Raw genomic sequence first — 25,069 nt, forward strand, 5'->3', positions numbered from 1 at the left:
CCGTCTTATTCCTGTGTGCCAGTTAAAGGACATCTTATTTGCTTCGAAGTATTGACATTTATGAAGGAAGCTGTTATAAATATCTACTACATGCTTTTGTATGGCTGTAAGTCTTTAACGCTTTTGTGTATTTACCAAGGCAGGCAATTTCTGGATCATATGTCCAAACACATATTTCATTTTGTAAACATACACATTAGTTTTTAATCGACAATACATATTGTTAGAAAGACCAGTATCACCCCTAGATTGCCTCCTTTTCCATTTTCTTTTTGCTGTGAATCAGTATTTTTTATTAATGCAAATTGGGATTGAACATGGAATATTTAAGTCAAGGAAATAATGTAGACATTATATAGAAATGTGATTCTGCTTCAAGGTTACAGTTCTTATACTGTGAGTTTATCTTCCATGTTAGAACATTTTTACTATGGTCATATGTACATATCAATTAGAATCAAGTATCTAAATAGTGTATATTTATTGTGAAAATGCTCACATACATTTACATAATTCATAACTTTGCCATTATATCCTAAGCATACTCATGTAACAAAGAGAATCAGATTTTTCAAAAATATTTTATTGGGCTTGGTTTTCGGAATTTCGTATGTGTTTTGATCATATTCATTCCCCACCCATAGCCCTCTTCAGATCCATTGCCTCTTCCCTATCCACTCAACTTTGTGTCCTTTTGTTTTAAACCCTATCAAGACCAGTTTGTGCTGCCTAAATATTCTTGGATAAGTGGCCTTCTACTGGAGTATGGACAACTTACTGGAGATTATACTCTTAGAGTAATCCATCTCTCCCTCTCCCAGAAGCTAACAATTGACAATAGTTCCTTGACTAGTAAGACTTTATGCCTAACTCCCATCTCTATGCTGAGATTTGGTCTGTATTGGGCATGCATATATGTGTCTTATGTATGCTATCATGTGTGCAGCTGCCCTGTTGTATCCAGAAGATACTGTTTGCTTGTAGTTTCCCACCACCTCTGGCTCTTATGTTCTTTCCACCACCTTTTCTGCAATGATCTCTGAACCTTGGGAGGAGAAGGTATGGTATATAAATCCTATTTAGGGCTGAGCATTCCACAGTCTCTTGTGAATCAGATAATTTTAAAGAAAAGACAAAGGAGGGAAATAATGTGTATTTGATTTGGTTTGATTGTCTCAGGATCCAACTAGAGACCTCCTACTTTATGTACACATAGACTATGTGAGCCCCCTTCACTACCTTTGTGTAGTCTTGTACCTTTTGGTTATTGTCTCTTGAGGTAGGGTCTGTAAAATAAAGAATCAAGGAGATAAAGTAACAAACACCTACCACCAAATAGTATGGCTTTCTATTTGTATTCATGAACTCTGGAAACATGGAGAATTAACACCATTGCCAACCCATTCACCAGTTGTCCAGCCTCTTCAGATTCCCTTTCAGGGGCATCTCCATGATAATGACATGAGAGATGCCTTTATTCTAAAAAGCTAGTCTCAAAAAGATATGCCTACTGATTGCAGTGATATAAGTCATAGAAGGATTATCTACATGTCATTGTCCCTTTTTCATGGAGAATGCACCACAGACATAGGATCTAGGATGGGAGGGAAAAGACCAGAAGAAAGGAAAGCAGTTTTTATGTAGACCTTGTCTTTATGAGTTCAATGATACATGGAGAATTTTCAGAGGAAGTGGCTGTGTTTTCTACTTAGGGGGTGCAGGGGCTCAGGTGTAGAAATATTTCTTCTTTGCTATGTAGTAATTTGCTGGTAGAACACGGGCTGATTCATAGGGCCTCAGTGTCCTCATCCAAGGCCAGGCAGCCAAAGCTGAACTCGGGACCTTCATATTTTCCATCCCTGCAGTAAGCAGGTTTTAGTTTTAGGAGGATCCCTCTAGCTCTATCATTTGTCATGCTGCTTCATGCTTCCTTGTCCCCTGGAACCCTCACGGCTGCTCTCTATCAGTCTCTAGTGTCTTTCAATTACTGGGAGCTGAGATTTGAAATACCAGCCTCTGCTCCTCATCCTTAGGCTGAATCAGAATCCAATACCTCACTGTGCCTGTCCTTTCTCTGCTCATCTCTGAAGAAATTGCATATTCTCTCCCTCCTGATAGCTGCATGGAATAGAGGGCTCCTCTTCCCCCTTTGCTTGGGGGCTGAAGCTCAATTGTTTGCTTGTTCCTTGGCTCCTCATCTTTTGGTTTTAGCAGAGGCTTCCCTTTTAGTGCTCTAGGGTGATGGGAAATGATCTCCTTTACTGCTGGGAAAGGCACTATAGAAATGAAATATGTATTACATTTCTACTCATTTGATTATCTTCTTCCCCAAAGCAGTTTAGCAAATTAACGTTGAATTTGTTTTTGTTTCTGCCCAGTTTCTTTTGAGCAAGGAAAGAATTATATCCGCTCAATTGTTCCCTAGATTTCTTGCCTAACTTTCTTTTCCCAGAATGATTTGCCCATAAAATAAGAGGGAAGGATGGAAACCCAACAGAGAAGATGCTGGGTCTCCTGGACAATGAGAAATGGCTGGGTGGATAGCAGTCTGTACTGGGAGCCACAGTGAGCCATTTGAATCCCTTTGACTGTCTTTCCTAATGGAACTACAGAGAAAAAAGCAAAAGGTCATGTACATGGTTCTCATTTGGGAGCTTCTTAACATGTAGATAAGACTACTTTTGAATAACTTTTATTAAATTAAAATACAACCATGTAGAGATTATTGTTAATGGGGTATATTCTAAGGATAATTTAGATGACAGCTTTCAATGGAAAGCTAGGATCTGATCCACATGTATCTTGTAGGAAAGGGATACCAAGGCTGGAACTGAACACCAAGAATTGCCTGTTTTCAAAGCAGTGCCTTTGAAATAAAGTTTGTAGTGCCTCATCATGGTGTCTTAGATTCTGCCATTAGGGATTATTTTCATGAAGTCCTGACAATCCCCAAAGGTCTCTTTAAAATGGAAAACAACCCTATGCTAGAAGTGAGCATGTTTTATACCACAGACATTCTCCTATGGACCTTGCTAATGCAAAATATTGGGCAGAGCCCTGCTGCTGAAGCATCATTTAGTGTAGGCATTTGTAAGTTTTGCTGAAAGATGAAAAACAATTAGAAGAGTGTGGCAAACAGGGAATGAATTGAAAATGTCACCAATGCCTCAGCGCTTTCCTCAGCCCTCGTCTCATTAGTATGGTTTGTTTTTATGGCGCAGCTGTGGAGAAAGTGCAGAGAGCAAAAGCAAGTGGACATTTCTAGAGTTCTGTAGACTTTGCAGCCTGCCAAATAGGCAGACACTGTTGACGCATTGGTGCATAAGCTCTGATTGGAGTGATCCTCTGACCCTGTGTGGATTTTTGCTCAGCCACAGTCATAGAGGTCTAGAAGGTCTGAATGCGGAAGAGGCAGCAAATCCAATGTGTAGACCGAGGCCTTTTATGTTGGGCAGCAGCATCTAGCTTTACTACATGATTTCAGGACCAACCCATCCCTTTTTTCCCTCCACAAACAAGTGAGTTATTAGTATTGCAAAGCTCAACAGTTCTAAAAGGAAAAAAACAGAAAGGAGTAGTTCAAATGTGATGTCAATAAAAGACTAGCAGTTCTGAGATGACGTAGGAAGCTTCTGTTGTAGACTGTAGGAAGTGTGGAAGCGGAAGAGCAGGAGTCCGGAAGTGCTCAGCACATGGTTTGTGTTCTGCTTCTTGCTGAGGACCCATGTGAGGTATTAGGTCTCCATTTGCCCAGAGCTTATACCTGGGTGACAGCCAAGCTAAGCTGCTCATGTCTTCTTGTCTTGTAGCTTCATAGTGACATGGTCAGTAGTCATTCTTCACTGAGTTTCACATGTGTCACAGTTCCCAAGCTCACCCTGTGAATATGGCTGGAAGGCTGTTACTCCTGGGTAGTTTAGTTGCTATCCAAGGGCAGATTGTGGGCAGGGCAGGCATCAACAAAGCAATCACTTGCAGAACTCTAGTAAATCATTCCTCATTAGGAAATGCCCCCTGTGGAGAGAGCTACATACAGCCTTTGGAGATTGTCAGGGGATGTAGTTAGAAATCAATCCTGTGGCTATTTGAGATGGGCAGGTGCTAGTATGTGGTCTGCATGTTAGGCAGTAATTAGATTATTTTGCCTCTTTCTTTGGTATTCTTCATCTTTTATAATCCACATGAAAATCGTGAATTTTCAAACTTGGTGAGACAGGGCTTTTGAAAGGGAACACTTTTGGCTGTTTAATGCAAATCTGTTTCTTTTTAGAAGGACAGGGGCATTTGGATGGGACTTCTGGTGTTACGGCAAGACATGGTAAAATCTGTGCCCAGAATTAGAAATGAATAAAATGAATTACCAAGTGCTGGGGCCACCAGAGTCTACTTCTAATCTTACAAATAGGTCACATTCTAGGAAGCAATGACTCGGTCTGGCGGGACTAGCGGACTAAAACGGAGAGCCAAAATTAGTGTTGAGACCTAAAGGGTCACAGACAAACTTCTCTTTCTCAGAATGCAGGAATGGGGGAAGTCTGCGGGGTGCAGTAACTAGTCATTTTTCTGTCATGTGATGAAATAAGTAGAACTTCTACCAAGATTGCTATTTTGTTCAAATGAGAATCTTCAGGGACCAGGAACTTGAATCAATTTCCCCTTTCCAGTTGGTATGATCCTGCCATAAAACACTTCAAAGCAGCAGAAATAGTTTTCCTGAGAAGGCTGTTAGAAATCTATTCTGCATTTAACCTGGTTCCGATCCCCGAAAACAAATGAAGCCAGAGGTGAGAAGGACATAGGTTGGGAACCCACATCCCTCTAAGAGTGACTGCTATTGTTATTTTCGTTTTTGCAGATGGTAGTGGGAAGATGAATGAAGACCTTGTCTCTACCAATCCTTTCCATCCATTCTACCCCTGTTTGCTGCCAAATCCCAGGCATACATTCCTTCTTAGCCTACACCCTCCTATTTCAGTAATAATCAGTAAAGCAGAGTGGAGGGGCATCTGATCCTCTTAATGCTACTTAACCTTAAATGAGCTTCTCTAGGGAGTGCTCTGGAATTGCTGTTTAGTCAATGGCACTCTTGAAGAAAGACACTGTAATAGTTTGTTTAAACAACTTAAAAAGTGGGACTTAAGCACAAGATTTCTTCTGGGCAAGGAAGATTATGACAAGCTCTTTCTTGCATTCCCCACCACATCCTGTCTGTTCCTGAGTTTTCTGGACTCCCACCCCAATACCACCATCACCTCATCTGTGAAATTAAATACCATGCTAAAGCTGGCAGGGCCTTTGGTAGAACCCATTTCAACCCTGTTATTTTACAAATTTGCCGATGGAAAGCCAGAATGGTTAAGAGACTTATCCAAGGTCACAGATGTCAGCAGGACAAACCAAGCCCAGAACCCGGATGACAGGGCCTACTGCTTTCTCTACCATTTAAGGCTCTTTCTTGAAGAGTGTGATATGGATACCTGACAGTTTATTTCAATGTTGATTCTAGGAAAAGAAAAACATTGTGGTCTAACTCTTCTGGATGCCTCAGAGAGGGTAGGATATTGACTTTAGGAAAATTCATGAGCTGAGGTCACCCTGATTTTGAGTTTGGACAAATATTAATTAACTGCTTCTTTTGTCTTCTATTATAATACTAGGGCTGCAGGAAGTCCTGGAATATCATACACACCATTCCTTTTGGGTTCAGTTTCCCCATCTCTACAATGAGAAATTTGGGTTCATTTATCTTTCAGATCCATTTCAGTTTTAGCAACACCTAGTTCTTCTTCAGTAGTTGGTATATGTCATCCCAAGGTTAGCACACAAACTTTCCTCAACTCAATATGAGGGAACCAGGGGTTTGGTGCACACTCTGATTGACTCTTTCAAGGTGAGCCAGAACCTCAGTAGGACACTGGACCAATGCTGTGTGGCCACTGTAGGCAGAACAGCCATGACTTCCTCATTTATCAGGAACTACCTGGCTTTCACAGTGTAGACCTTGCCTTGAAAACAAGGACAACATTCCTCCAGTGTCCTCAAGAACTGAAAAACTAACAAGTGGTATCTGCTTTGGCATCCTATGGGGATACATACAGCTCATGGCAAGCTTGTCCGTGGGTCTGGCTACTCTACCTGCAGAGAATGATGTCTGTCCTCTGGTCTCAACCTCAACCTGTTTGTCACTTACCAGTGAAAGAGTTTCCTTCTAAAGCTGTCTTCGGGGACAGATGTTGATTCTCTGTAACACACATTTCTCTAAATCTGCTGGTCAGAGTGGGAGAGATCCAGACATACCAAATGTTATTCACACTTCACGGTGATGGAAGAAATCATGATTTCCCCCATGCTTTCTCCACATTGCTCCATTTCCCTGCGTTTTGTCTACAAAGCCTCAGAAATAACTTCCCAGGACATTTATTTAACCCTTCCACATCTTAGTCATTCCTTAAGGTCAAATCAATGTAATGATAAAATTATCTCTGAAGAAGCCATGAATTCATAATGAGTAGCACATGTTTTATTTTCCTTCTTCAAATGTATTCAAATTTTTGTCAGAGCTGGAAAATACTTTATGCTTTTGGCCTACTCTGAGGCTTCTATGTGATAATTTAGGTTTAATGTATTGAAACATGATGATTTAGCAGTGAAATCTATTTCTCTTTTTGGAGTTAGTTTTGCTTTCACATAGTCTAGGCCTCTATCAGTACTATCAATTTATTGATATTTCTGTCAGGCTATATATATATACAGACCTTTACAGGGATAGGATCCACTCCTGGGGGTAGTAAAGACTTTGAACCAGCTGCCCATGGTGGCACATACTTGTAATCCCAGCATAGAGATGAAGAGGAAGGAGGCTCATAAAGATTTTAAGTCAAATTCTACCTGGGCTACAGAATGAGACCCTGCCTCAGAAACCAAACCAAATCAAATAACCATTTGGAACTTGAAAGTATCACTAATTCTTGCATCATGCCACTAGAAAAATAAAATCCCTCAGGTGATAAGGGGTGGAAATATACATGTTTTAAAAGCTATTTAAGTGAGCCTGTGACACAGCTATGGTTGAGAGCCTGCGGCATAGAGCAGGGGACCAATCTTTTATGGAATCATGGTAGCAGGGGTTTCTCACCTGTGGGCATCATTGGCATGTCCAGTCACCCGAGGAGAAACCATATTGTAGGAGATGGTTAGGACACAGTGTGGAGGGCTCTGGAGTTAATTCCTACAACAGAAGACAGCCTGGGGTTAAAATGGTTCTTAACAGGGATTTCTGAATTCCATGCCTTAACTTCAGTCCCTGCAGCATAGTGGTTTTTGGAATGAGAACCGAAAGAAAGATGTAGTGGCTTCTCAGAAAATGGAGAGGAAAAGAAAAAAAACAATAAAATAAAACTAGAATAATAGGTTGGTGGTCATGCCCATGGTGTGATTTTTAAGGACCCACTGGCTTGAAATTCAGTCGTGAAAAATTCAGTCCTTTGACTTAGAACTCTGTGAGTTACAGTTGACTGATCTCATCATATCCCTGTCTGAGCAGACACTGTGATGAGGTATAGAGAGATCTGAAAAAGTAGTTGAGAGAGAAAGGAGATGTTGCCAAAGGGGAAACCCACTTGGTGGATTTTGCAGACAGCACCTGAACAAACATTGCTGCCTTGATTTACCACCTTTCGAAAACTACCATTCAAAACTCAAATGAACTAATAAATATTCCATGTGGATGCATATTACCCTGGTAAGGAACTCTTTGGTTCATGTAGCTAATGCTGCTCTTTCCTGATTGAACAGACAGCAGCAGAAAAGCATCCTCATATCTAGGCCTCATGGTCGAAGTTGGCCTAGGAGAGAGGCCTAGGAGATGAGGATTTTCCTCTGACTCCATGTGTGGCCTCTAGCCAGTCTCCAAACCACTTTAGTTTCCTTGTATGTTAAACCAAGATAAATATCTCCTCTTGCCTTCCCACCCTCACTACATTGCGAAGCATCACTTTTGCCGCCTTCATTAACTTTTTCCAGAGATCAACAGGAGAAAGCATTTGGGAAGTCTTGAGATCAACTATTTGAGCTATTAGCACTGTCTTCATGCTACGAGCACTGAGGTCACGTTAGGAGAAAGAAGAGTGTAACAAGGTGTGATAATAGCGAACACAACAAACTCGCTCAGGAGGCAATGTTTGTAGTGGAAGAGAAACACCAAAGAGGGTTTGGGACTGGGGTACAAGGGAGTCAAGTCCACAATTGGTACCAGATGCCATCAGAAGCTAACGACCTGACAAACACCGTCTTCACAAACCAAATTCTTTTAAGAGGAAGTAAATGGAAATATAAGCTAGTGAAAGAATTTGCAGCTGCTGCCATGGAACCATTTCTCACTTCATAAACAGGTTGGGTTTGCTCCTCACCACCCCTCGGGTTGTGGTCTTACTTCATGACACCTTTCCCTTTTGTGTGCTCCTTGTCTTGTGTTCTGCTCTGCTGTCAATGCTGGATATACTCCTGATGTTAGATAGATGCTCATAACACCAATAGATGTGGTCCTAGCCATATTGATGGAAAGAAGCCTGTCTCAGCATGTGCTTGTCCTTCATGATGACGTGGGCTCATCAGATAAAGTCACCATAAATAGCATGTGCTCTTTTGTACAAGTTCCTTGGCAATCAGCTGACATGAACCAGAGAGTTAAAGACCCTTTTCTAGTTCTTACTGCTGAACATGCTGAAGAAGATACAGTGGTTTGGAGTTGAATGCCATGTAGCATTTATAGATTTGAAGTTCTTTGGTATTATAAAGGAAGTATTCTGATCTCATCCCAAGGACAGTCAAGTTTTGACTACCTTATGCAGATGTTGAGTAAAGACTCAGAAACAGCCTCATTCCTTATATTATATACCCTCTGGTCAGCATTGGATCTGGGGAATTCACACTGACTCATTACCAATCTTGCTTTCCTCCCCTTATATTTCTTCTTTCTTTCAATGGGCCATATGGTTGTTACATCATCATAGAGGATAACTATGAGATAAGACAGCCAAAACACCCCTTCACATCATGCATCTCCACTTCTGCTCTCTACCTCTCAGGCATGGACAAAAGAAATGAGAGTGTCACTGGAACAGCGTTTAAACCCCATCCATCAGGGATGTCCATTTATCACAGTTAGATCAAATTCACCTTTTGAGGGGCTACTGCTTTTTAAGCCAAGTCTCAATTACAGTAGGACCTATGTACCTGTTTGACAGCACTTCGTTGTCTACATTCTTATACTGTTGTCCAATTTTTTGATAAAGTCATTGACCCTAATACAAACCAAGGGCAAGGAGAGCACATCATTGGTGATGAGTGATAGCTACTTTCTCTAATGATGATCACCACCGGCAAGAGTACCAAGAGTAAGAAAATATGTTGTTAGTCTCTCTCACTAGACTGAGTTCTTTAAAGATGCCATCTTTGTTATACCACCAGTGCTTAGTTCGATGTCTTGAAAAGCCTATGTTCTTTCGTTGTAAGAAAATTCCACTGGATCACAGACACACAGATACTCTTGTTGAATAGGAAGTCTGTTTTACCAGCTGGTGGCTACATGGGGAACTTGCTCAAATCATACAGCCTTACCATTCTTTGTCTTTGTCTTTCATGTACAAAAAATCCCAAAAAAACATAAAACAAACAAACAAAAAAAAAAAACCACATCCTAGTTGACACACTTTTGTTAGCAAGAAAAGTTAGTGAGAAGTGAAACTACAGAAGCCAAAAAGTAAAGTTAATCATTTAGGAATTTTTCATGATACTGATGCTATGGACTAGGTCTTTGATGAATAGGTCTTTGTCTCCATTTTAGCAGGTGTTAGGGGTCTACATACTGGTCAGAATGGTTTCTCTATCATGACCTAAGTTATGCTAAGGTCTTGGGGCCTCTTACAATTTGTGTTTATTGATAAATGAATTATTGAGGCAGTATGGTTGAATCATTGTAGGATAATTTTCTTTCATGTGATTTAACACATTTTTCCATTTTAGTAACATTGACTAGTTTTGCTATCTGAAATAAGAACCAATTTAATTAAGCAAGCTTGTATTGTGTCTACTATAGCCAAGAATATGGTGATTTAAAATTGAACAGGAAGAAGTATTTCTCTTCAAGAAGTTCATACTGCTGTTGTGAGATTAAGGACATAATCAGATAACCATTGTCTTATGGGTAATTGAATGAGTAATGATTTAAGAACAAGAAAACACATATATAACAAGATTAAATTAATTATTAGGAGGGAGTTATTTTTATACTTTCACCAAGAGATTTGAAGGAAGAAAGTAAATGAGAGAAGGTTGCTTCTTGGAGAAGGAAGGCATTTTAGAAATTTCATTAAACTGAAAAAGGCGTGGAAATGAGAGAAACAAAAAAGAAGGGAGCCTGATAGGAAACAGATACTGAGATGGGGTTAGCTCTTTGGCAGTAGGACAGCAAAGGGGCTAGCCTGGGAACAGTATCAACCTTGTAAAGTGTGTACCCTATAAATCTTCTCCTATGAAGGAAGGGACTAAAACATCAGGGTGTGGATTATTGACTCTGTATCATAAGTATTAAATGAATAACCAGGACTGAAGTCTGGTGCTAACGCTTTAGTTAAATGCTGTGTTTCCTCTGTGTCTGGAGGCTCTACTCTTCTTGCCCCACTGCCTATTGCGTCATTGCTGCTATCACAGTCCAGGCTCTATAATGTCCTTGAACCTTGGGGAGTTTCTGTATCTCTCTAGCTACTGGTCCAAGAAGCAATTCTATGCTAAGGAGATATCTTGCAAAGTCCCCGGTCTAATGTCTGGCATGTGATGGAGATTCAGTTCATACTGGTAGGTTTCCTTCACCTTTGCTGCTCTTCAGTAATATGTACCCATAGCCAAAATGTTTTCATATCAACCAGTCTGTGATCTCAGATACTCAACCTCTTCACACAGGCACTCTGGGATTTCCTTGTGATCGGTTATCCAAAGGGCCAATGCCTGATGAAACCACAGGTCTCCAAGAACTTTTTTGAGATTTGTCTTGAGTCTATTCTGATTGCTTGGGACCTAAAAATATTGCTATTTAATGTTTCAAGCATCATTCTTTGATCTATTGGTTTCTGAGATTATCTACAACATTGGGAATCCATTTTCTACTTCATCCTATCACTAATGATTCTCCTAGAAGGGATGCAGAAAGTTAGCTGTCCTGGTTTAAGTTTATCACGCCTCATAGTTCTCAGGAAGGTGGAAGAAAGTGATGAGTTACATTTAGGATATGAAGAAAATCTTTCTGTGGTTTAGGTATATTGTTCAGAGATGTATATTGCTGACATTTAGGCTTGCCCTAAGATATTCCATTTTTGTCATCCCCAGCTGTGCCCAGCGACCATGTGGAGAACAGGAAAGATGTACACCATTGATACTTGATCATGCAGACATGGTGAATTGTACCTCCAGTGGCCCAGGTTACATGAAGTGTTCTATCACTTGTCGAAAGGGGTATGTCCTTCAGACCAGCAGTGGGCAGTACCTCAGGACCATGCAGGTGAGATGGAGGCTGATGACCGGAAGGAATGAGTTTCTGGGGCAAGAAGCTATCTATCCTCTTCTCTTTCACTAGACTGGGAAGGGCAAGTGCTTTTAAATTTTCAAGAGCAAAACTGTAGTCTCCATCAAAGCAAAGGGAAACATGGTGGTGCTGAAATTCAAGGTGTTCAAACATATGAAACTTTTATCCTCTAAGGTGTTAATGTATTCACTGTGTGGGCAGTAGACAGGAGTGCTTATTCAATGTTCCCTCAACTTGTCTTCTTCACAGATGAGAATGTCTCAAAGTAGACTTGTTCATAATTCATAGAAAAACAGATTGCTGTTAACTTGTCTCAGGTTCACTGTCAGCCTCCTGCTTCTCTGATTCCCTTTCAAGATTGTTGGAAGAATATAACCAAATTGCACCCCAAAACATTAAATCCGCAATCAAGGCAGGGGTTGTATCATGGTACTGAATTTTCCCATTTTTAATCCCCGCCCCAAATTTCAACTGCACCATTTCCAGGATTTGGGGTAGCCTGGGGTAGTAGAATGTATTAGTGAAGAACATGGCTCAAGAGACAGATCTAGGCAAAGTTTTTGCCTACATTATCTTTTAGGTGTTCCACAGTAAGAACAACCAAGTTAAAATAATCCCTTTAAATTTGTTTCTGCATTTGTAGATATTCCATACAGAAGTGTTTAACTTGTTGAGTTATTGCAATGGTTGATGAGCATTATTTATAAGCTTCTAGTGGAATGATAGGCATTGGGTGCTCTCATTACTAAGCTCCTTGTATTAAGAACAAGATAATCTCTCTCTAACTAAGGGCTTGGTTTCCCATCTCCTCTTGAGAAAGCTTACAGCACTGGACAGGGGAATTTTTAGCACAAATGAACCCTTTGAAAACAGAATCGCATTATGAGATAGTGGAATTGTATACAAGGTAAACTGCAGTTGTGCTCAAAGAGAGAGCCAGAAAGATACATGATCATGGAAAAAGAATAGGCACACCATTACTGGTTAGGCATTAATTGTTTGAGAAATGGAAATGTTTCAGTTTTATGCCAATTGATTTCTTAACAGTTTGTGAACCCATGGAAGAGTTTCACTTGCTTAGACATGGTCAGAATTTAAAGTCATAATTATGGATTTGAGAAAGTTCATGAAATCACCTAGACAGAAACAGCTTTAATGAAGCTGGAAGCATCAAATTCCTGATCTAGAAAGATCTTCTATCTCCTGTTCTTAACTCAGGCAAAGATACTTCATGCTGAATACACAGAAATAACTTGGGTTATTTCTACACGTGTGTGGTAGGTTAAGATAAGCAGAGAAGAAAGACTATATTTGTCATGCATTAAAGTTGGACAAATTTAAAACAAAATGGTCAATACCCAAAAAAGCCAAGAGAAAAGCCAGGCATTACACATGGAATTTAGAGACAGTCTTTAAGTGATTAGTGGTTTGCTGCAGTTTGAACCAGACCTCCCAACTGTGCTAAGTGTGAGAAGAACCTGGTTAGAAGGAGAATGGGGGATCACACTTGCCAAACACATGGTGGAGTAAGCAATGGCGCCCTGCAGCTGACCAGCCACTGTCACCCGACTCTGGCCCCATGCAGGAAATTGTACAATCCCAGCTCATGATCACAAGACAGTGGGGATATTTGCTTTCTGTTGACATGAGAACTGAAGCTAAATAGAAAAAATGTGTCTGGCTTTGACTTGGATCCTTCTGGCTGGCAACAGGGACACACTGGAAAGCAGAGAAAAGCACTGTGCTAAGATGTAGTGTCAGGGGTGATAGGTGCCTTCAGCAGTCATTGGACCTTTGGCTTGTGTGCCAGTGTGGTCACCTGATGGGATGCCTGCAGTTTCATCATAGAGACTCTTCTGTCTGTCTTTGATCTTTATCCCCATGGCCAGATGCCTGTTTTCCTCAAATAAGCCATGAGTTTCACAGTAAGTGCAGCTCATCTCATACCTGGCTGGATGCCGCCTTCTCCCATCTCCCCTGAGCTGCTCAAAAGTCCCAATGATCTTTCAAGCCCTGTACCATGTCAAGTTCTTTCTGCCTGAAGATGGCAGTCCTTCTTCCTTGTTCCTTGGGTGTTGCTCTCCCCACTCATGCCTGATGATAGGCTTTCATTCCTCAGTTATTGCTTTCTTCTGGAATGTTTTTTTATTTCTCTTATTTCTAATTTATATTCTTTATGTTGTATTCTCTCTAACCATTAGAGAAGGCTGTCAGACTATATTAGACCAAATTAAAATATAGTGCTGGCACCTGCCAACTTGATTTTTTTCCTTTTGTTTTCTTAGCCACTGATTTGGTGATTTGCTCCACTCATAAACTTTTAGCCCGTGGAAAGCATCTAGTTTAGTACAGGACCAGGCCCTTCTGGGTACTCCATGCATATTTTCTCATTTATTTAATGGCAATGTACTCTAGGCCTGCCCACTGAAATGGCAAGTTTAGGAACATGGCTAGACTCACTCCCATTTTCTACAGGTTGAATAGAAGCTCCTGTGTGTACTAACTCTCTTAGGTACTATTCATCATTCTTGACACAGGTAATTATTTTTAGTAGCATTATCAGTATGTTTATTAATAAGGGTGCCAGTAGGAAGTAGATACCATGTAACTTATTTGCATGGTAGTGAGCAATCTAGTCAAAATCCATGTGTCTTAGTGTTTGTATCCAAAATAGAAAGGATTTCTATTTTGTTTTGAGTATGAAAGCTAAACAGTATACGAAAAGTATTTTATCAGTTACAAAATTGAATACAAACGCTATGCTAGGTGTTACCTCTTATTTCTTATTTATTTTACTTTGAGTTTTTGAGAGCAGACCTCACTCTCTAGCCTAATCTGGTGTTGAATTCATGGCACCTTGCTCCAAAGTAGGTAATTTAAGAGAAGTTTATAAGCAGACTTCTGAAAATGTAGGTAGTATCTAAGGAATTGCTGCTCGATGTACAATAGCCCAGAGTAATGGGGATCTGTTCTCACCCTTAAGCCTGAAAGATTGGCTCTGTGGAACAGCAGATCCTATGGGATCTAAGATCAGAACAAGGTATATGTCACTGGATGAGTCAGTCTGCAGCCATCCCTTCAGGAGGGAACAGAGAGAATACGCATCCAGGACTTCCTTTTCTCTTGTCCTCTCCAGTCTGTCCCCAGGTCCTAGAGTAGACATGCATGCCCAAGTAGGAGGCTTGAGATCCTGGGCACAGAGCAGGTTGGACAGAGACTGAAAATAGATAGGTCAGAGCAAGAAAAGGGCAGCCTGAAGGCATGGCTTGGAAGGGCAGTGCCCTAGTGCCTCCCTGGTACACACAGCCTCCCTCCATCAGCATCCTCCCCAAGCAGTGCATCATAGGAAAGGACAAAGGCAGAATGGTTGCACAAATGACCACTGAGATGCTACCCAAGTCGGGAAGCAAATACGACAGATATTCTATATGACTTTGACAGAAGTACGTTCTCTGTTTCTAGAAAGGGATTCTCCTCACTTGCTCCTCTGGCCACTGGGACAAGGATGTGAGCTGCACTCGCCTTGACTGTGGTGTTCCTGATTCATCCTTGGTGAATTATGCAAACTTCTCCTGCTTGGAGGGTACTGACTTTCTAAAACGCTGCTCCATCTCATGTGTCCCACCAGCCAAGCTCCAAGGTATTGTATGGCCAACCGGGGAACTGAATGTGAGCTCCCTTCATTCCCTCACTCTTTAGGGGTGGGTACTTTTGTACTATTTTTCACCCATGGATGCTTCAAAATTGCTGTTCTCTGATACCCTCTTCCGACAACACAAAATCCCCTCACATATCACTAATTTTTCTTCCCGAAACACGTGTAGAGATGTCTTGGATTAAGGTGCCATTAATAATGAATGAAACTTAGTCTTTGTTTCTTGTTTTTATATGCATTCTCAGAATAAGGCCAGTTAGTACAATTGTCCTGATAATATTAACAACTGAGGTGCATGCCATTAAGTTTTAATATGCATAGACATTCTGCATTAGATATGTTTTGTTTTATTTTATAAATTAGGAGAGCACAGTTACATAACGTATCCTTGGCTGTGTGGCTATTTGAGAAGAAGGGGTCCTGGACCTGGCTCTAACTGACTACCACACCTTGCTCTTTATCTATACTTCTCAGCCTTCAGTATGTCACACAATGACTCATTGCCTATGCAGATTCCTCAGTCTTACTCTGAGATGTGCTTTAGTAGGTTGGCAGGCTAGTGATGTTAATGCTGGCAGTCCTAGTTTACATTGGGAGAAACCAGATTCCAGAGAGTCACATGGTATGGTATTAAAGCTTAGAACTCTGTATCCAAACCACCTATCTCAAATACAGACTCTGCTTTTGGACAGACTCCATTTTCTTATCTGCCTGATAGAGGCTAGCCAGAATCCATTTGATCAGTTGTTTGCTGTTTGGAATTTACATGTGTTTGCACAAGCAGAAACTTAGAATAGTACCTGGTATATAATCACTATTAAAGTGACAACTGTCATTATTTTAATACTACCCATAATACTATTATTGATGTATATTTGCTACTTGTAGGTAGGAAGAGAGGCAATGATTTGATTGGTAGCTCTTCTTTCATTAAGATTACGGAATCTTTATGTGATGTTATGGCATGTGAGACCTCACCAAGATCTGTAGAGTAAGAACATACAGGATCAGTATTTGATGGGAGATTTTTAGAGACACTGCTCAACAAAGAATAATGGGACTTGAAGAAAGCCAGTATATTTGTTTGTTGCCTAGGTTTTTGTTCTTTGTCTGTGTGTCTCTGTTCTGAGCATCATGTGATTCTCTTTCCTGGAGTCAGGACTGAGCCTGTGGCTGACTTGTCTTGAAGATGGACTCTGGTCTCTCCCTGAAGTCTACTGCAAGTTGGAATGTGATGCTCCTCCAGTTATTCCAAATGCAAATTTGCTCCTGCCACATTGCCTAGAAGGCAACCACGATGTGGGCACCATCTGCAAATATGAATGCAAACCAGGCTACTATGTGATGGAGAGTGCAGGGATTCAAGGCAGGAAGTAAGTGTTCATGTATTTGGTCTCATAGTTTCCTTACCTTGCACCATGCTCCTGTTCCCTAATGGCAAATTGCAGATCATTTCTTCCTAGGATACCCGCTGTTTATTGTGTTTGCTTTTCTGTATAACTTCTTTATACCTGCACAGACATACTCTTCAGTCATGACAGGCAGGAGTCCAGGTGTTTCTTATGAAGGCATTGTTTCCCATGAGAGATTCCATAGTCTCATGTAGGTGCATTTGGGGGGAAACTGGTATAATTGTCATTTTCCTTAGAATTAAAATGATGAACCTCCTAAATATTATTTAGGTTGTCTGAGTCCAGCTCAATACCAGCACAATTTCGTTAGTATAACTCAGACTGAAGCTCATAGAGATGTGCCTGACTGAGCCCTGGGGTGTTTATTACATGTGTAGTATGTGGAAGGTTTCTTTCTCTGCCTCAGTTGTCTTTACTGGAAAATGGGATAATAATAAACACCCACCTGGTAGAACTGATGAAGGGGCTTATTGAATGAGTATGTATTATACAAGACTTAATAAGCTATTTTTAAAATTGAATACAACACCTTTAGCTATCTCCGTTGTTATTTTCATCATTCTGCATTTTCTTCCATGAACCTTATTTGAGGGTGGCTGGAGAGAGGCAGGGCAAAGTGCTCAGGGATGAATGACAGGCGGAGAGATGACAGACATGTAGGGTGGAGAAGAAAGAACAGGGCATTTAGGATGGGAGAGCTAATGTTAGAGGGGCAACAATCGTTTCTCTGAGCTCGTAGCTAAGCTTTATGTTGGGAAAATGAGATTTTCACTGGGGATTCTGGGTTTTCAGCCCCCCTCTCACATTCCTGTCCCTGAGTAGGAACACTTGAGAGCCATTTGTGGGTGCAGTTTTTCTGGCTAAGAAGCTGGACACTTGCATCATACTGTCACCATCAGTTTGGTCTTGAACATTTACGTTTGCGAGCACCGTGCTCAGGAGAGATTATATTATTTACCATGTGTATAAACTGATTAAATCTTCGTTTACACCTGTTTATAGAGCAGGCAACGAATTGGTAATCAGAAGTTTGCAAGTTAAGCATAAATCTCTGTCGCTTGCGGCTTGTGTTTGCCCAGTGAACTATGTCTGCCTCATTTTCACTTGTGTGGAAGAAGCCCAAAGCTGGACCGATGGGGCCCCAAAATTCGTTTTAGGGGAAGGAACTGAGAAAAGCAGGCAGGGAAGACAGTTCCAGGAAAACAAGCACAGACTGATTTTATGGAATTGTATGAAACAGTGTATGTGTGTGTATGTGGGGGGCAGGGGCAGAGCTGCTTGAGGGCTCAGAATTGCAACCTGTTGGCATGGTAATGAGCAATCTAGTCTATATATCCATGTGTCTTCAGTTTTGTATTCACAGTGGGAAGGAGAGTCATCATTTCTCTGCGATTGTTTGGGTTATAAAATTTGGACAGTATATTGAAAGTGTTCTATAACTTATGAAGTTCAATGCATATGCTATGCAAGGTGTTGCTTCACATTTCTTCTTATTTATTTATTTTACTTTGGGTTTTTGAGACAGGGTCTTACTCTGTAGCCCAGGCTTGCTTGTAGCTGGAGTTTTCCTACCTGGGCCATGGTCAGGACAAATCTCTCTCATCCTTTTCTCCGGGTCCCGCCAAGTCCCACAGCCACTTAGACCCAACAAAGTAAACACACAGAGACTTATATTGCTTACAAACTGTATGGCTGTGGCAGTCTTCTTGTTATCTAGTTCTTCTATCTTAAATTAACCCACATCTGTTAGTCTATAAGTTGCCACGTGGCTCGTGGCTTACCAGTACCTTACATCTTGCTCGTCATGGCGGCAGCTGGCAGTGTCTCTCTGACTCAGCCTTCCACTTCCCAGACTTGCTTTAAATTCAGAGCAATCCTCTTGCCTCAACTCAGTCTCCCAAGTGCTAGGCTGGTTTTGTTGTTGTTGTTGTTTGTTTGTTTGTTTTAAGAAGGAAACAGCTATAAAAATTTCAGCTGAATGCATTCCCTTCTTGATTTTCTGAGATTTGTTGTTGCAAGAGAAATGAAGTCTAAGTGCTGACTTTGCCTTCTGAATTCCCCGCCATAGTTTCATCCCATTCCGCCTGCTCTGTGCCTCTTTATTTAATAATAAAGACCCAGGCACTATACCCAGGCAGTGACACTTTAAGGACAGAATCAAAAGCCGTGGATAATAGCACACTCTTGAAATCTCCAGTACTTGGGAGGTGAAGGCTGGATGACCAGGAGTTCAAAGCTATCCTTAGCTACATAGCAAGTTAAAGGGCAGCCTGAGCTACATTACATTAGTTCTACAAAAAGCAAAGAAAAATAAGACAAAAGCTAAAATAAAAAATAAAAATAAAAGCAACACAGAAAACACATTAAACACTTCTAAAGATCCAACAGACTTCCTGTTAGGACACTATAGATACATACTGCTCCCTGAAACCTCTCCTCGTCAGCTCTTTGACCTCCTGCCCCAGTTTTTCTTTTTCTTTCTGCCTCTTCTCAATTTCCTTCCCACTTTCTTCCCTCTGCATGATTCTCCAATGGCCATTTTCCCCTGAGTTCTCTTTTTTTCTTTTAAAGGAAGAGTTGTTTATTTATTTTTATTGATGTGTATGTGTGAGAGGCCGCATAAGTATGTTTATCACTTGCATGCAGTTACTACTGGTACAGACGTCAGAACAGACTCAGATTCCCTAGATTTGGGGTTACAGTAGAATGTGAATCAACCAGTGTGGGTGCAGGGAACAAAATCAGAGTCCTCTGCAAGAGTAGTAAGTGTTCTTAACCACTTAGCCAACTCTCCCGTCCCCTATTTTCTTTCTTGATCTGCGTACTTGTCAGGGTTGAAGTTTTTCAGTCTATAACCTTGATTGAGGTCACATGTTGACAATTCCCAGACTCATACCTCCTAGTACAAACTCTTCCCTTGATGCCTATAAGCATTCCACAAGCCAAATATCTAGGGACGCAGCCACTGGAATATCCCATCTACATCCCTGATTCCTAACTACACAACGGAGAGCCTATAATAAATCATTTAAAATCTGCACATCTCTCTGCCCCTGTGATGCTGGTGGATCCTAAAGCCTGCACAGCACTTAGGACTCTGTGGTGTCTTGTGCTAGCTAGTCAATCAACCAACAGCATGTTATTAACAACAGTGTGTTATATGACTTTGACCTATAGTATGTACAATGAATTTATTAAGACTTGCCTCCACTTAAGTCAAGGCACATCTATATACCAGAATTTCTGGGAGGTATGATCCAGGCACTAGCATCTTGAAAATTTCCTTGAGTTCCTTTGCTGTTCATCATGCACTGATCTAGGAGAAACTTTGCCCTTGTTAGGACAATATGCACACTGAAATTTTGGCAACAAATAAGTAAATAAACAACCTGTATTTAAAAATAATAGTGTATTGACTCTTTACATGGCATATACTTTTGCATACAGTTTTGTGTATTATCTATTTTTAAAGATAATAGAGAAAATACAAACAGAATTGTAACCCCATAAACCAGTGATGATTACAAAGTTTTAGGACTTATCACCCCTTCGAATAATCCACACAACTTGAATCTCTTTTCATCTGTGTCTAGACATTTCTTCCACCTACATACCACCATTAATCACTACTCTGCTATTTCATTAACCTGACTTCCAAGAAAGCTAAAATAAATGTGTTGAGTTATATTTTACCCAAAGACCATATTATAGTCTCCATTCTCCTTTACTCCCATGGGTGCTTTTTTCCCATTACATGTTGTCTTTATGTGTGAAGGTTAAGTTAACCTCTTTAGGGGCCCTAATTAATTTAATTCTAAATTATCCTGGCCTTCTGACTTTGCTTTATAGTCTCTCTCTCTCTTTTTTTTTTTTTTTTTTTTGGTTTTTCGAGACAGGGTTTCTCTGTGTAGCTTTGCGCCTTTCCTGGAACTCGCTTTGGAGACCAGGCTGGCCTCAAACTCACAGAGATCCGCCTGGCTCTGCCTCCCGAGTGCTGGGATTAAAGGCGTGCACCACCACCGCCCGGCTATAGTCTCTCTTATAAATCATTCATCAATATACCATCCATAAAGTAGTACAGAAGTCAGGTGTTTTCAAAGAAATTGTAAATCGCTGTCCTATGCGAGTACTTCTCATGACATCAACTTTTCCAAAGTACACACACACACACAAAATGTTCTATAAACTGACGATCAAGACTGTAGGCTTCACATTGTGATTACTTTCATTGGGTGGTAGTGAACACCTTCAATTGTGCTTTGTCTAGTTTGACTTGTGGGAAGAGCCTGGGGTGGGGGTGGAGGGGTGGACATTAAGTACATATTTGACTCTTCTCTATATACAAAGAAAAACTGCTTTGTATAGCATAAAATGAAACAGCTGAAGTCTTAGGTACTCTTCTGTTGTTTGGATGAGAACCATGGAGGTGATAGTGATTCCTTGTTATGTGCTATGAGCACTAAGAATTTTGGCTACTTCACTCCATGTATTTCTCATGACAATAATATATTTTATTATTAATGAAATTCTAGTACAATGTCTTGTGTTAAAGTAGTATATAAATTGATATATGTATATATATATACACACATTATATATAATATCTATTATCTATTATATGTGTATGTTGTATATTATTATCACCCATTACAAAAAGGAAATAGACTGAAAGTTAGGTGTTACCTTTGATCATCTGGCCAATAAATGGCCATATTGGGATTAAAGTCATCTTAACACCAATGGTTATACTCTGGACTAATAATACTTTTGATCATGAGTAAAGAATTTCATTTTTCTGTTCTCTTTTTCCACATTTGTAAAATAAACTTTTAAGTGATTTCTAGTGCTAAAAGTTTGCATTCTATTTCCTGTATCGATGGAACAGATATGAAGGACCAAGACTTTGGTATACTACCATTGAAAAGTAATGTATAAATTGTTAACACTAAAATGTCAAGGTTTGTTATAAACACAGGCACTGTGCTACATGGATTTAGTAGAAAATATTTTGGGGAATCTTACAGTAATTCCCAACAAACTTAGTCTGAATGAACAACCAAAGTTTCTAGTCATTGTTAACTGGGTTTCGTTAATCATTCTTCATTCACAACCCACAGGAGTAGATGTAGATTTCATTTGAAAACAGAATACTAGGATTTTTTCCTCTTTAGATTTATAGACTTGTGAGAACCCTAAAAGTGCTAAAGAAGATAATTGAGTCGAAAAGACTAAAAGATGTTTCTGTAGTCAAGTTTTATCTCATGGCTTAGGGTGTGGGTTTAGTGAGACTTGATCTTGAATGGCAACTCTGCTTGCTTATTGGTTTTTTAACTTGGACATGTTACCACTCTACTATTGTTAGAATAAACTATCCCCATTCTAATTCACAAGATAGAGTGAATAGGAGCACTGGAAAGTCCTGTAAAGATTAAATGATTAAACATAAAAACTGAACACAATTTCTGGTTGTATTTTCTTGGCTCAGCCATGCCTTTTGCTATTTATACTCATCATCACTGCTACCACCAGCTTCACTATTAGCCCTGTCACCACTGAATCGACCATTACTACCATTACTATGGCCACCATTATAACCACTACCACCACCATTACCACTACCACCATTGTCACCATCATGACTACCATCATGGCCATCATCTTCACTGTCACCATTATTTCTACCACCTATCATCATCATGGTTATCACTACTACCAACAACATCCTGGTTTCCCCTAACACAGTAACTCTTACTGAGTAAGACACCCTGCTGATGTGTAAAATGGGAATACTATTTTTTAACAATGAATATTCTCAGATATAGTTTTTTTTTTATTCAATGACCATTCTCTTCCTTCTATAGTTTCCATATCCCTGAAAAACAACCTCGAGACCAAAAAAATTGGAAATGTCATTCAAGGGATAGTTCTTCAGTAGCCAGATGAAGGAAAGGTACATTTTCCTATTTGTAAAAGAAATGCACACCAAAACAAAGATTTTTGAACTAAAAATATACACTCCCCCCACTCCCTTAATCAGAGCCTTCTCCACAGGCTTCATATCATCCCACTTCACCATGCTGACATAAAAGTGGACCACAAAACAATAAAATTATATGTGAGCGAAAGTAAGTGGAAATAAAATAGCAATAGAGAGCTGAACATACTTCAAAATTAGCATAGGCATATTATGCCAGTCTGGCGTGGAAGAAGAAGGGCCAAGGCCCTCAGAGAGGTCTTACCTTGATTTTCATTTGACTCTCTACATCTTTTTGAACAATAGCTTGAGTTTCAACTGATTTTATTCTACCATGGGATGTGGTAGGAAGACGTGACTAATGAACTGTCAATGTGAAGTGAAACAATATTACAATTTCTGAAATATACTGGATTTATAACTTTTCAAAACAGTAATCTATCTGATGTATAAACACTATGTCATAACATTGCATACACACGTGACGAGGTTATAACTGTGTGTGTGCCTGTACTATCTGTAACCCAAGTAAGAACAGCACTGTAATCTCTCTGTATACTCATGCATCTGCAAGACATAGAAATTTGTTTTCTTTCCATTAAGACTCTGTCTGGCTTTATAATTAGTGTTTATAGTAAATACATTCAAAGTTTATCCTTGGAGTCCTCAATTCTCTTGCCATTGTAGTACCATGTGAGCCTTAAACTAATTCATTACAGCTTCTTTTGGCTTCAATATGACTGAGCCTCTGCAAGCTTTGGCCACTCAAATACACACCTGGGCACAGGCCAACACCTACTTCAGGCTTTACAGGGCTGGTAGTGGGTTCTTGGGCCTTTACTTAGAACACCACTTGCTGGACTCATAAATGTCCCTGTGACCTTCATTCCCAAACAATGAAGCATCTTACTGTAAAATTTGCTGCTCTGTGTCAACTGCCAATTTCTGTATTAATTGAAAAAAATTAAATGTAAATAATGCTTACTTTTAATGGATAAAGCAGTAAGACTTTTAGCAACATGCAACTTCATACCCCACTGTTGTTTCTCATCTGCCTTTGGCTCGTCCTGACTGCATTTCTGGCTCTAGTAACTCTTGGGTGGGTGAGCATTTTGGTAGTGACCTTGCCTTGTTCTTTAACAATGGGGTCAGGGCAGGCCAGACTGATTCATGAATGCTCCCCTGGGGGATTCTGGGTGGGTCAGCAATATGAAGAATTAAGTCCGGCTAGAGTACTGACTGAGTGGAATGTTAACATCTCACACATATACACACACTTAGGTCATCAGTACTTACTAGTCATTTCAGCCACTTAGTGAGTAGATACTACTCATTGTGTTACTTATAATAATGGTTTCTTATAATAATGAAAGAAATGTGTGATCTTCTCTGTTTTTTCAACTATGAAAACTGAGAACAAGTGAGGCAAAAAGAGCCAACGCTTCAGTTTTAATGCTAGTCATCTGCTTCTACAGCCTGTTTCAAGCCATTCTGTCACACTTAATGGTAATGATCATCCAGTACAGTCACTACACATGTCTTGGAGGTCACTGTGACTGAATTGTCCCACTCTTGCTTTTTTTTTATTCTTCTCTCATACATCACATCCCGACCATTTTCACCTCTCTCTACTCCTCCCAGTACCTTCCCCCATCTCTCCTCTCCCCCGAGATCCACTCTCCCTCTGTTTCCCTTCAGAATAGAGCAGGCCTCCCAGGGATATTAATTGAATATGGCATAACAAGTTACAATAAGACTAAGCGCATACCCTCATATCAAGGCTGGATGAGGCAACCCAGTAGGAGGAAAGGGTTCCCAAGAGCAATCAAAAGAGTCAGAGATAACCCCATTCACACTGTTAGGAGTCCCACAAGAAAATCCAGCTACACAACCATAATGTATAAGCAGAGGACCTAGCCCAGCCCCATACATGATCTCTGATTGTCCCTTTACGCTCTGTGAGCCCCTAAGAGTCCTGCTTAGTTGATTCTGTGAGCCACGTTTTTAGGGTGTCCTTGGCCCCTCTGGTTTCTATAATCATTCTTCCCCTTCTTCCTTGGTTCTGCCTAATGTTTGGTTGTGGGTCTCTGCATCTGTTTCTATCAGTTGCTGGATAAAGCCTCTCTGATGATGATTGAGCTAGGCTCTAGTCTATGAGTATAGCAAAATATCATTAAGAATCATTTCATTAACTTTTTTTTTTGCCAGTCATGTTTGGTTCTGTCCTAGGTCTCTGGGCTGTCCAGCCTTTGGTTCCTGGCCATCTATGCAATGGTCAGGCATGGGGTCTCTCTCATGGCATGAGCCTCAATTTGGATCAGTCATTGGTTGGCTACTCCCACAAATTCTGTGCCACTATTACTTCAGCACATCTCACAGACAGGACAAATTGTAGGTTTTGTGGCTGGGTTGATGTCCCAATCCCTCCACTGGAAACTATGCCTGGTTAC

General features: G+C 40.4%; 1 protein-coding gene across 1 annotated transcript in view; it reads left to right on the forward strand.

The window, feature by feature from the left end:
• The window catches only part of Pappa2 (pappalysin 2), a 244,382-nt gene that overhangs the window by 148,404 nt on the left and 70,909 nt on the right, over positions 1-25,069 (forward strand). Inside the window, exons 14-16 of the mRNA XM_059280960.1 lie at positions 11,383-11,554; positions 15,041-15,218; positions 16,393-16,606. Coding sequence (XP_059136943.1) covers positions 11,383-11,554; positions 15,041-15,218; positions 16,393-16,606 — 564 coding nt within the window. The remainder of the gene's footprint in view (positions 1-11,382; positions 11,555-15,040; positions 15,219-16,392; positions 16,607-25,069) is intronic.

This window comes from Peromyscus eremicus, chromosome 15 (assembly GCF_949786415.1).
Source record: "Peromyscus eremicus chromosome 15, PerEre_H2_v1, whole genome shotgun sequence".
Taxonomy (NCBI): Eukaryota; Metazoa; Chordata; class Mammalia; order Rodentia; family Cricetidae; genus Peromyscus; species Peromyscus eremicus.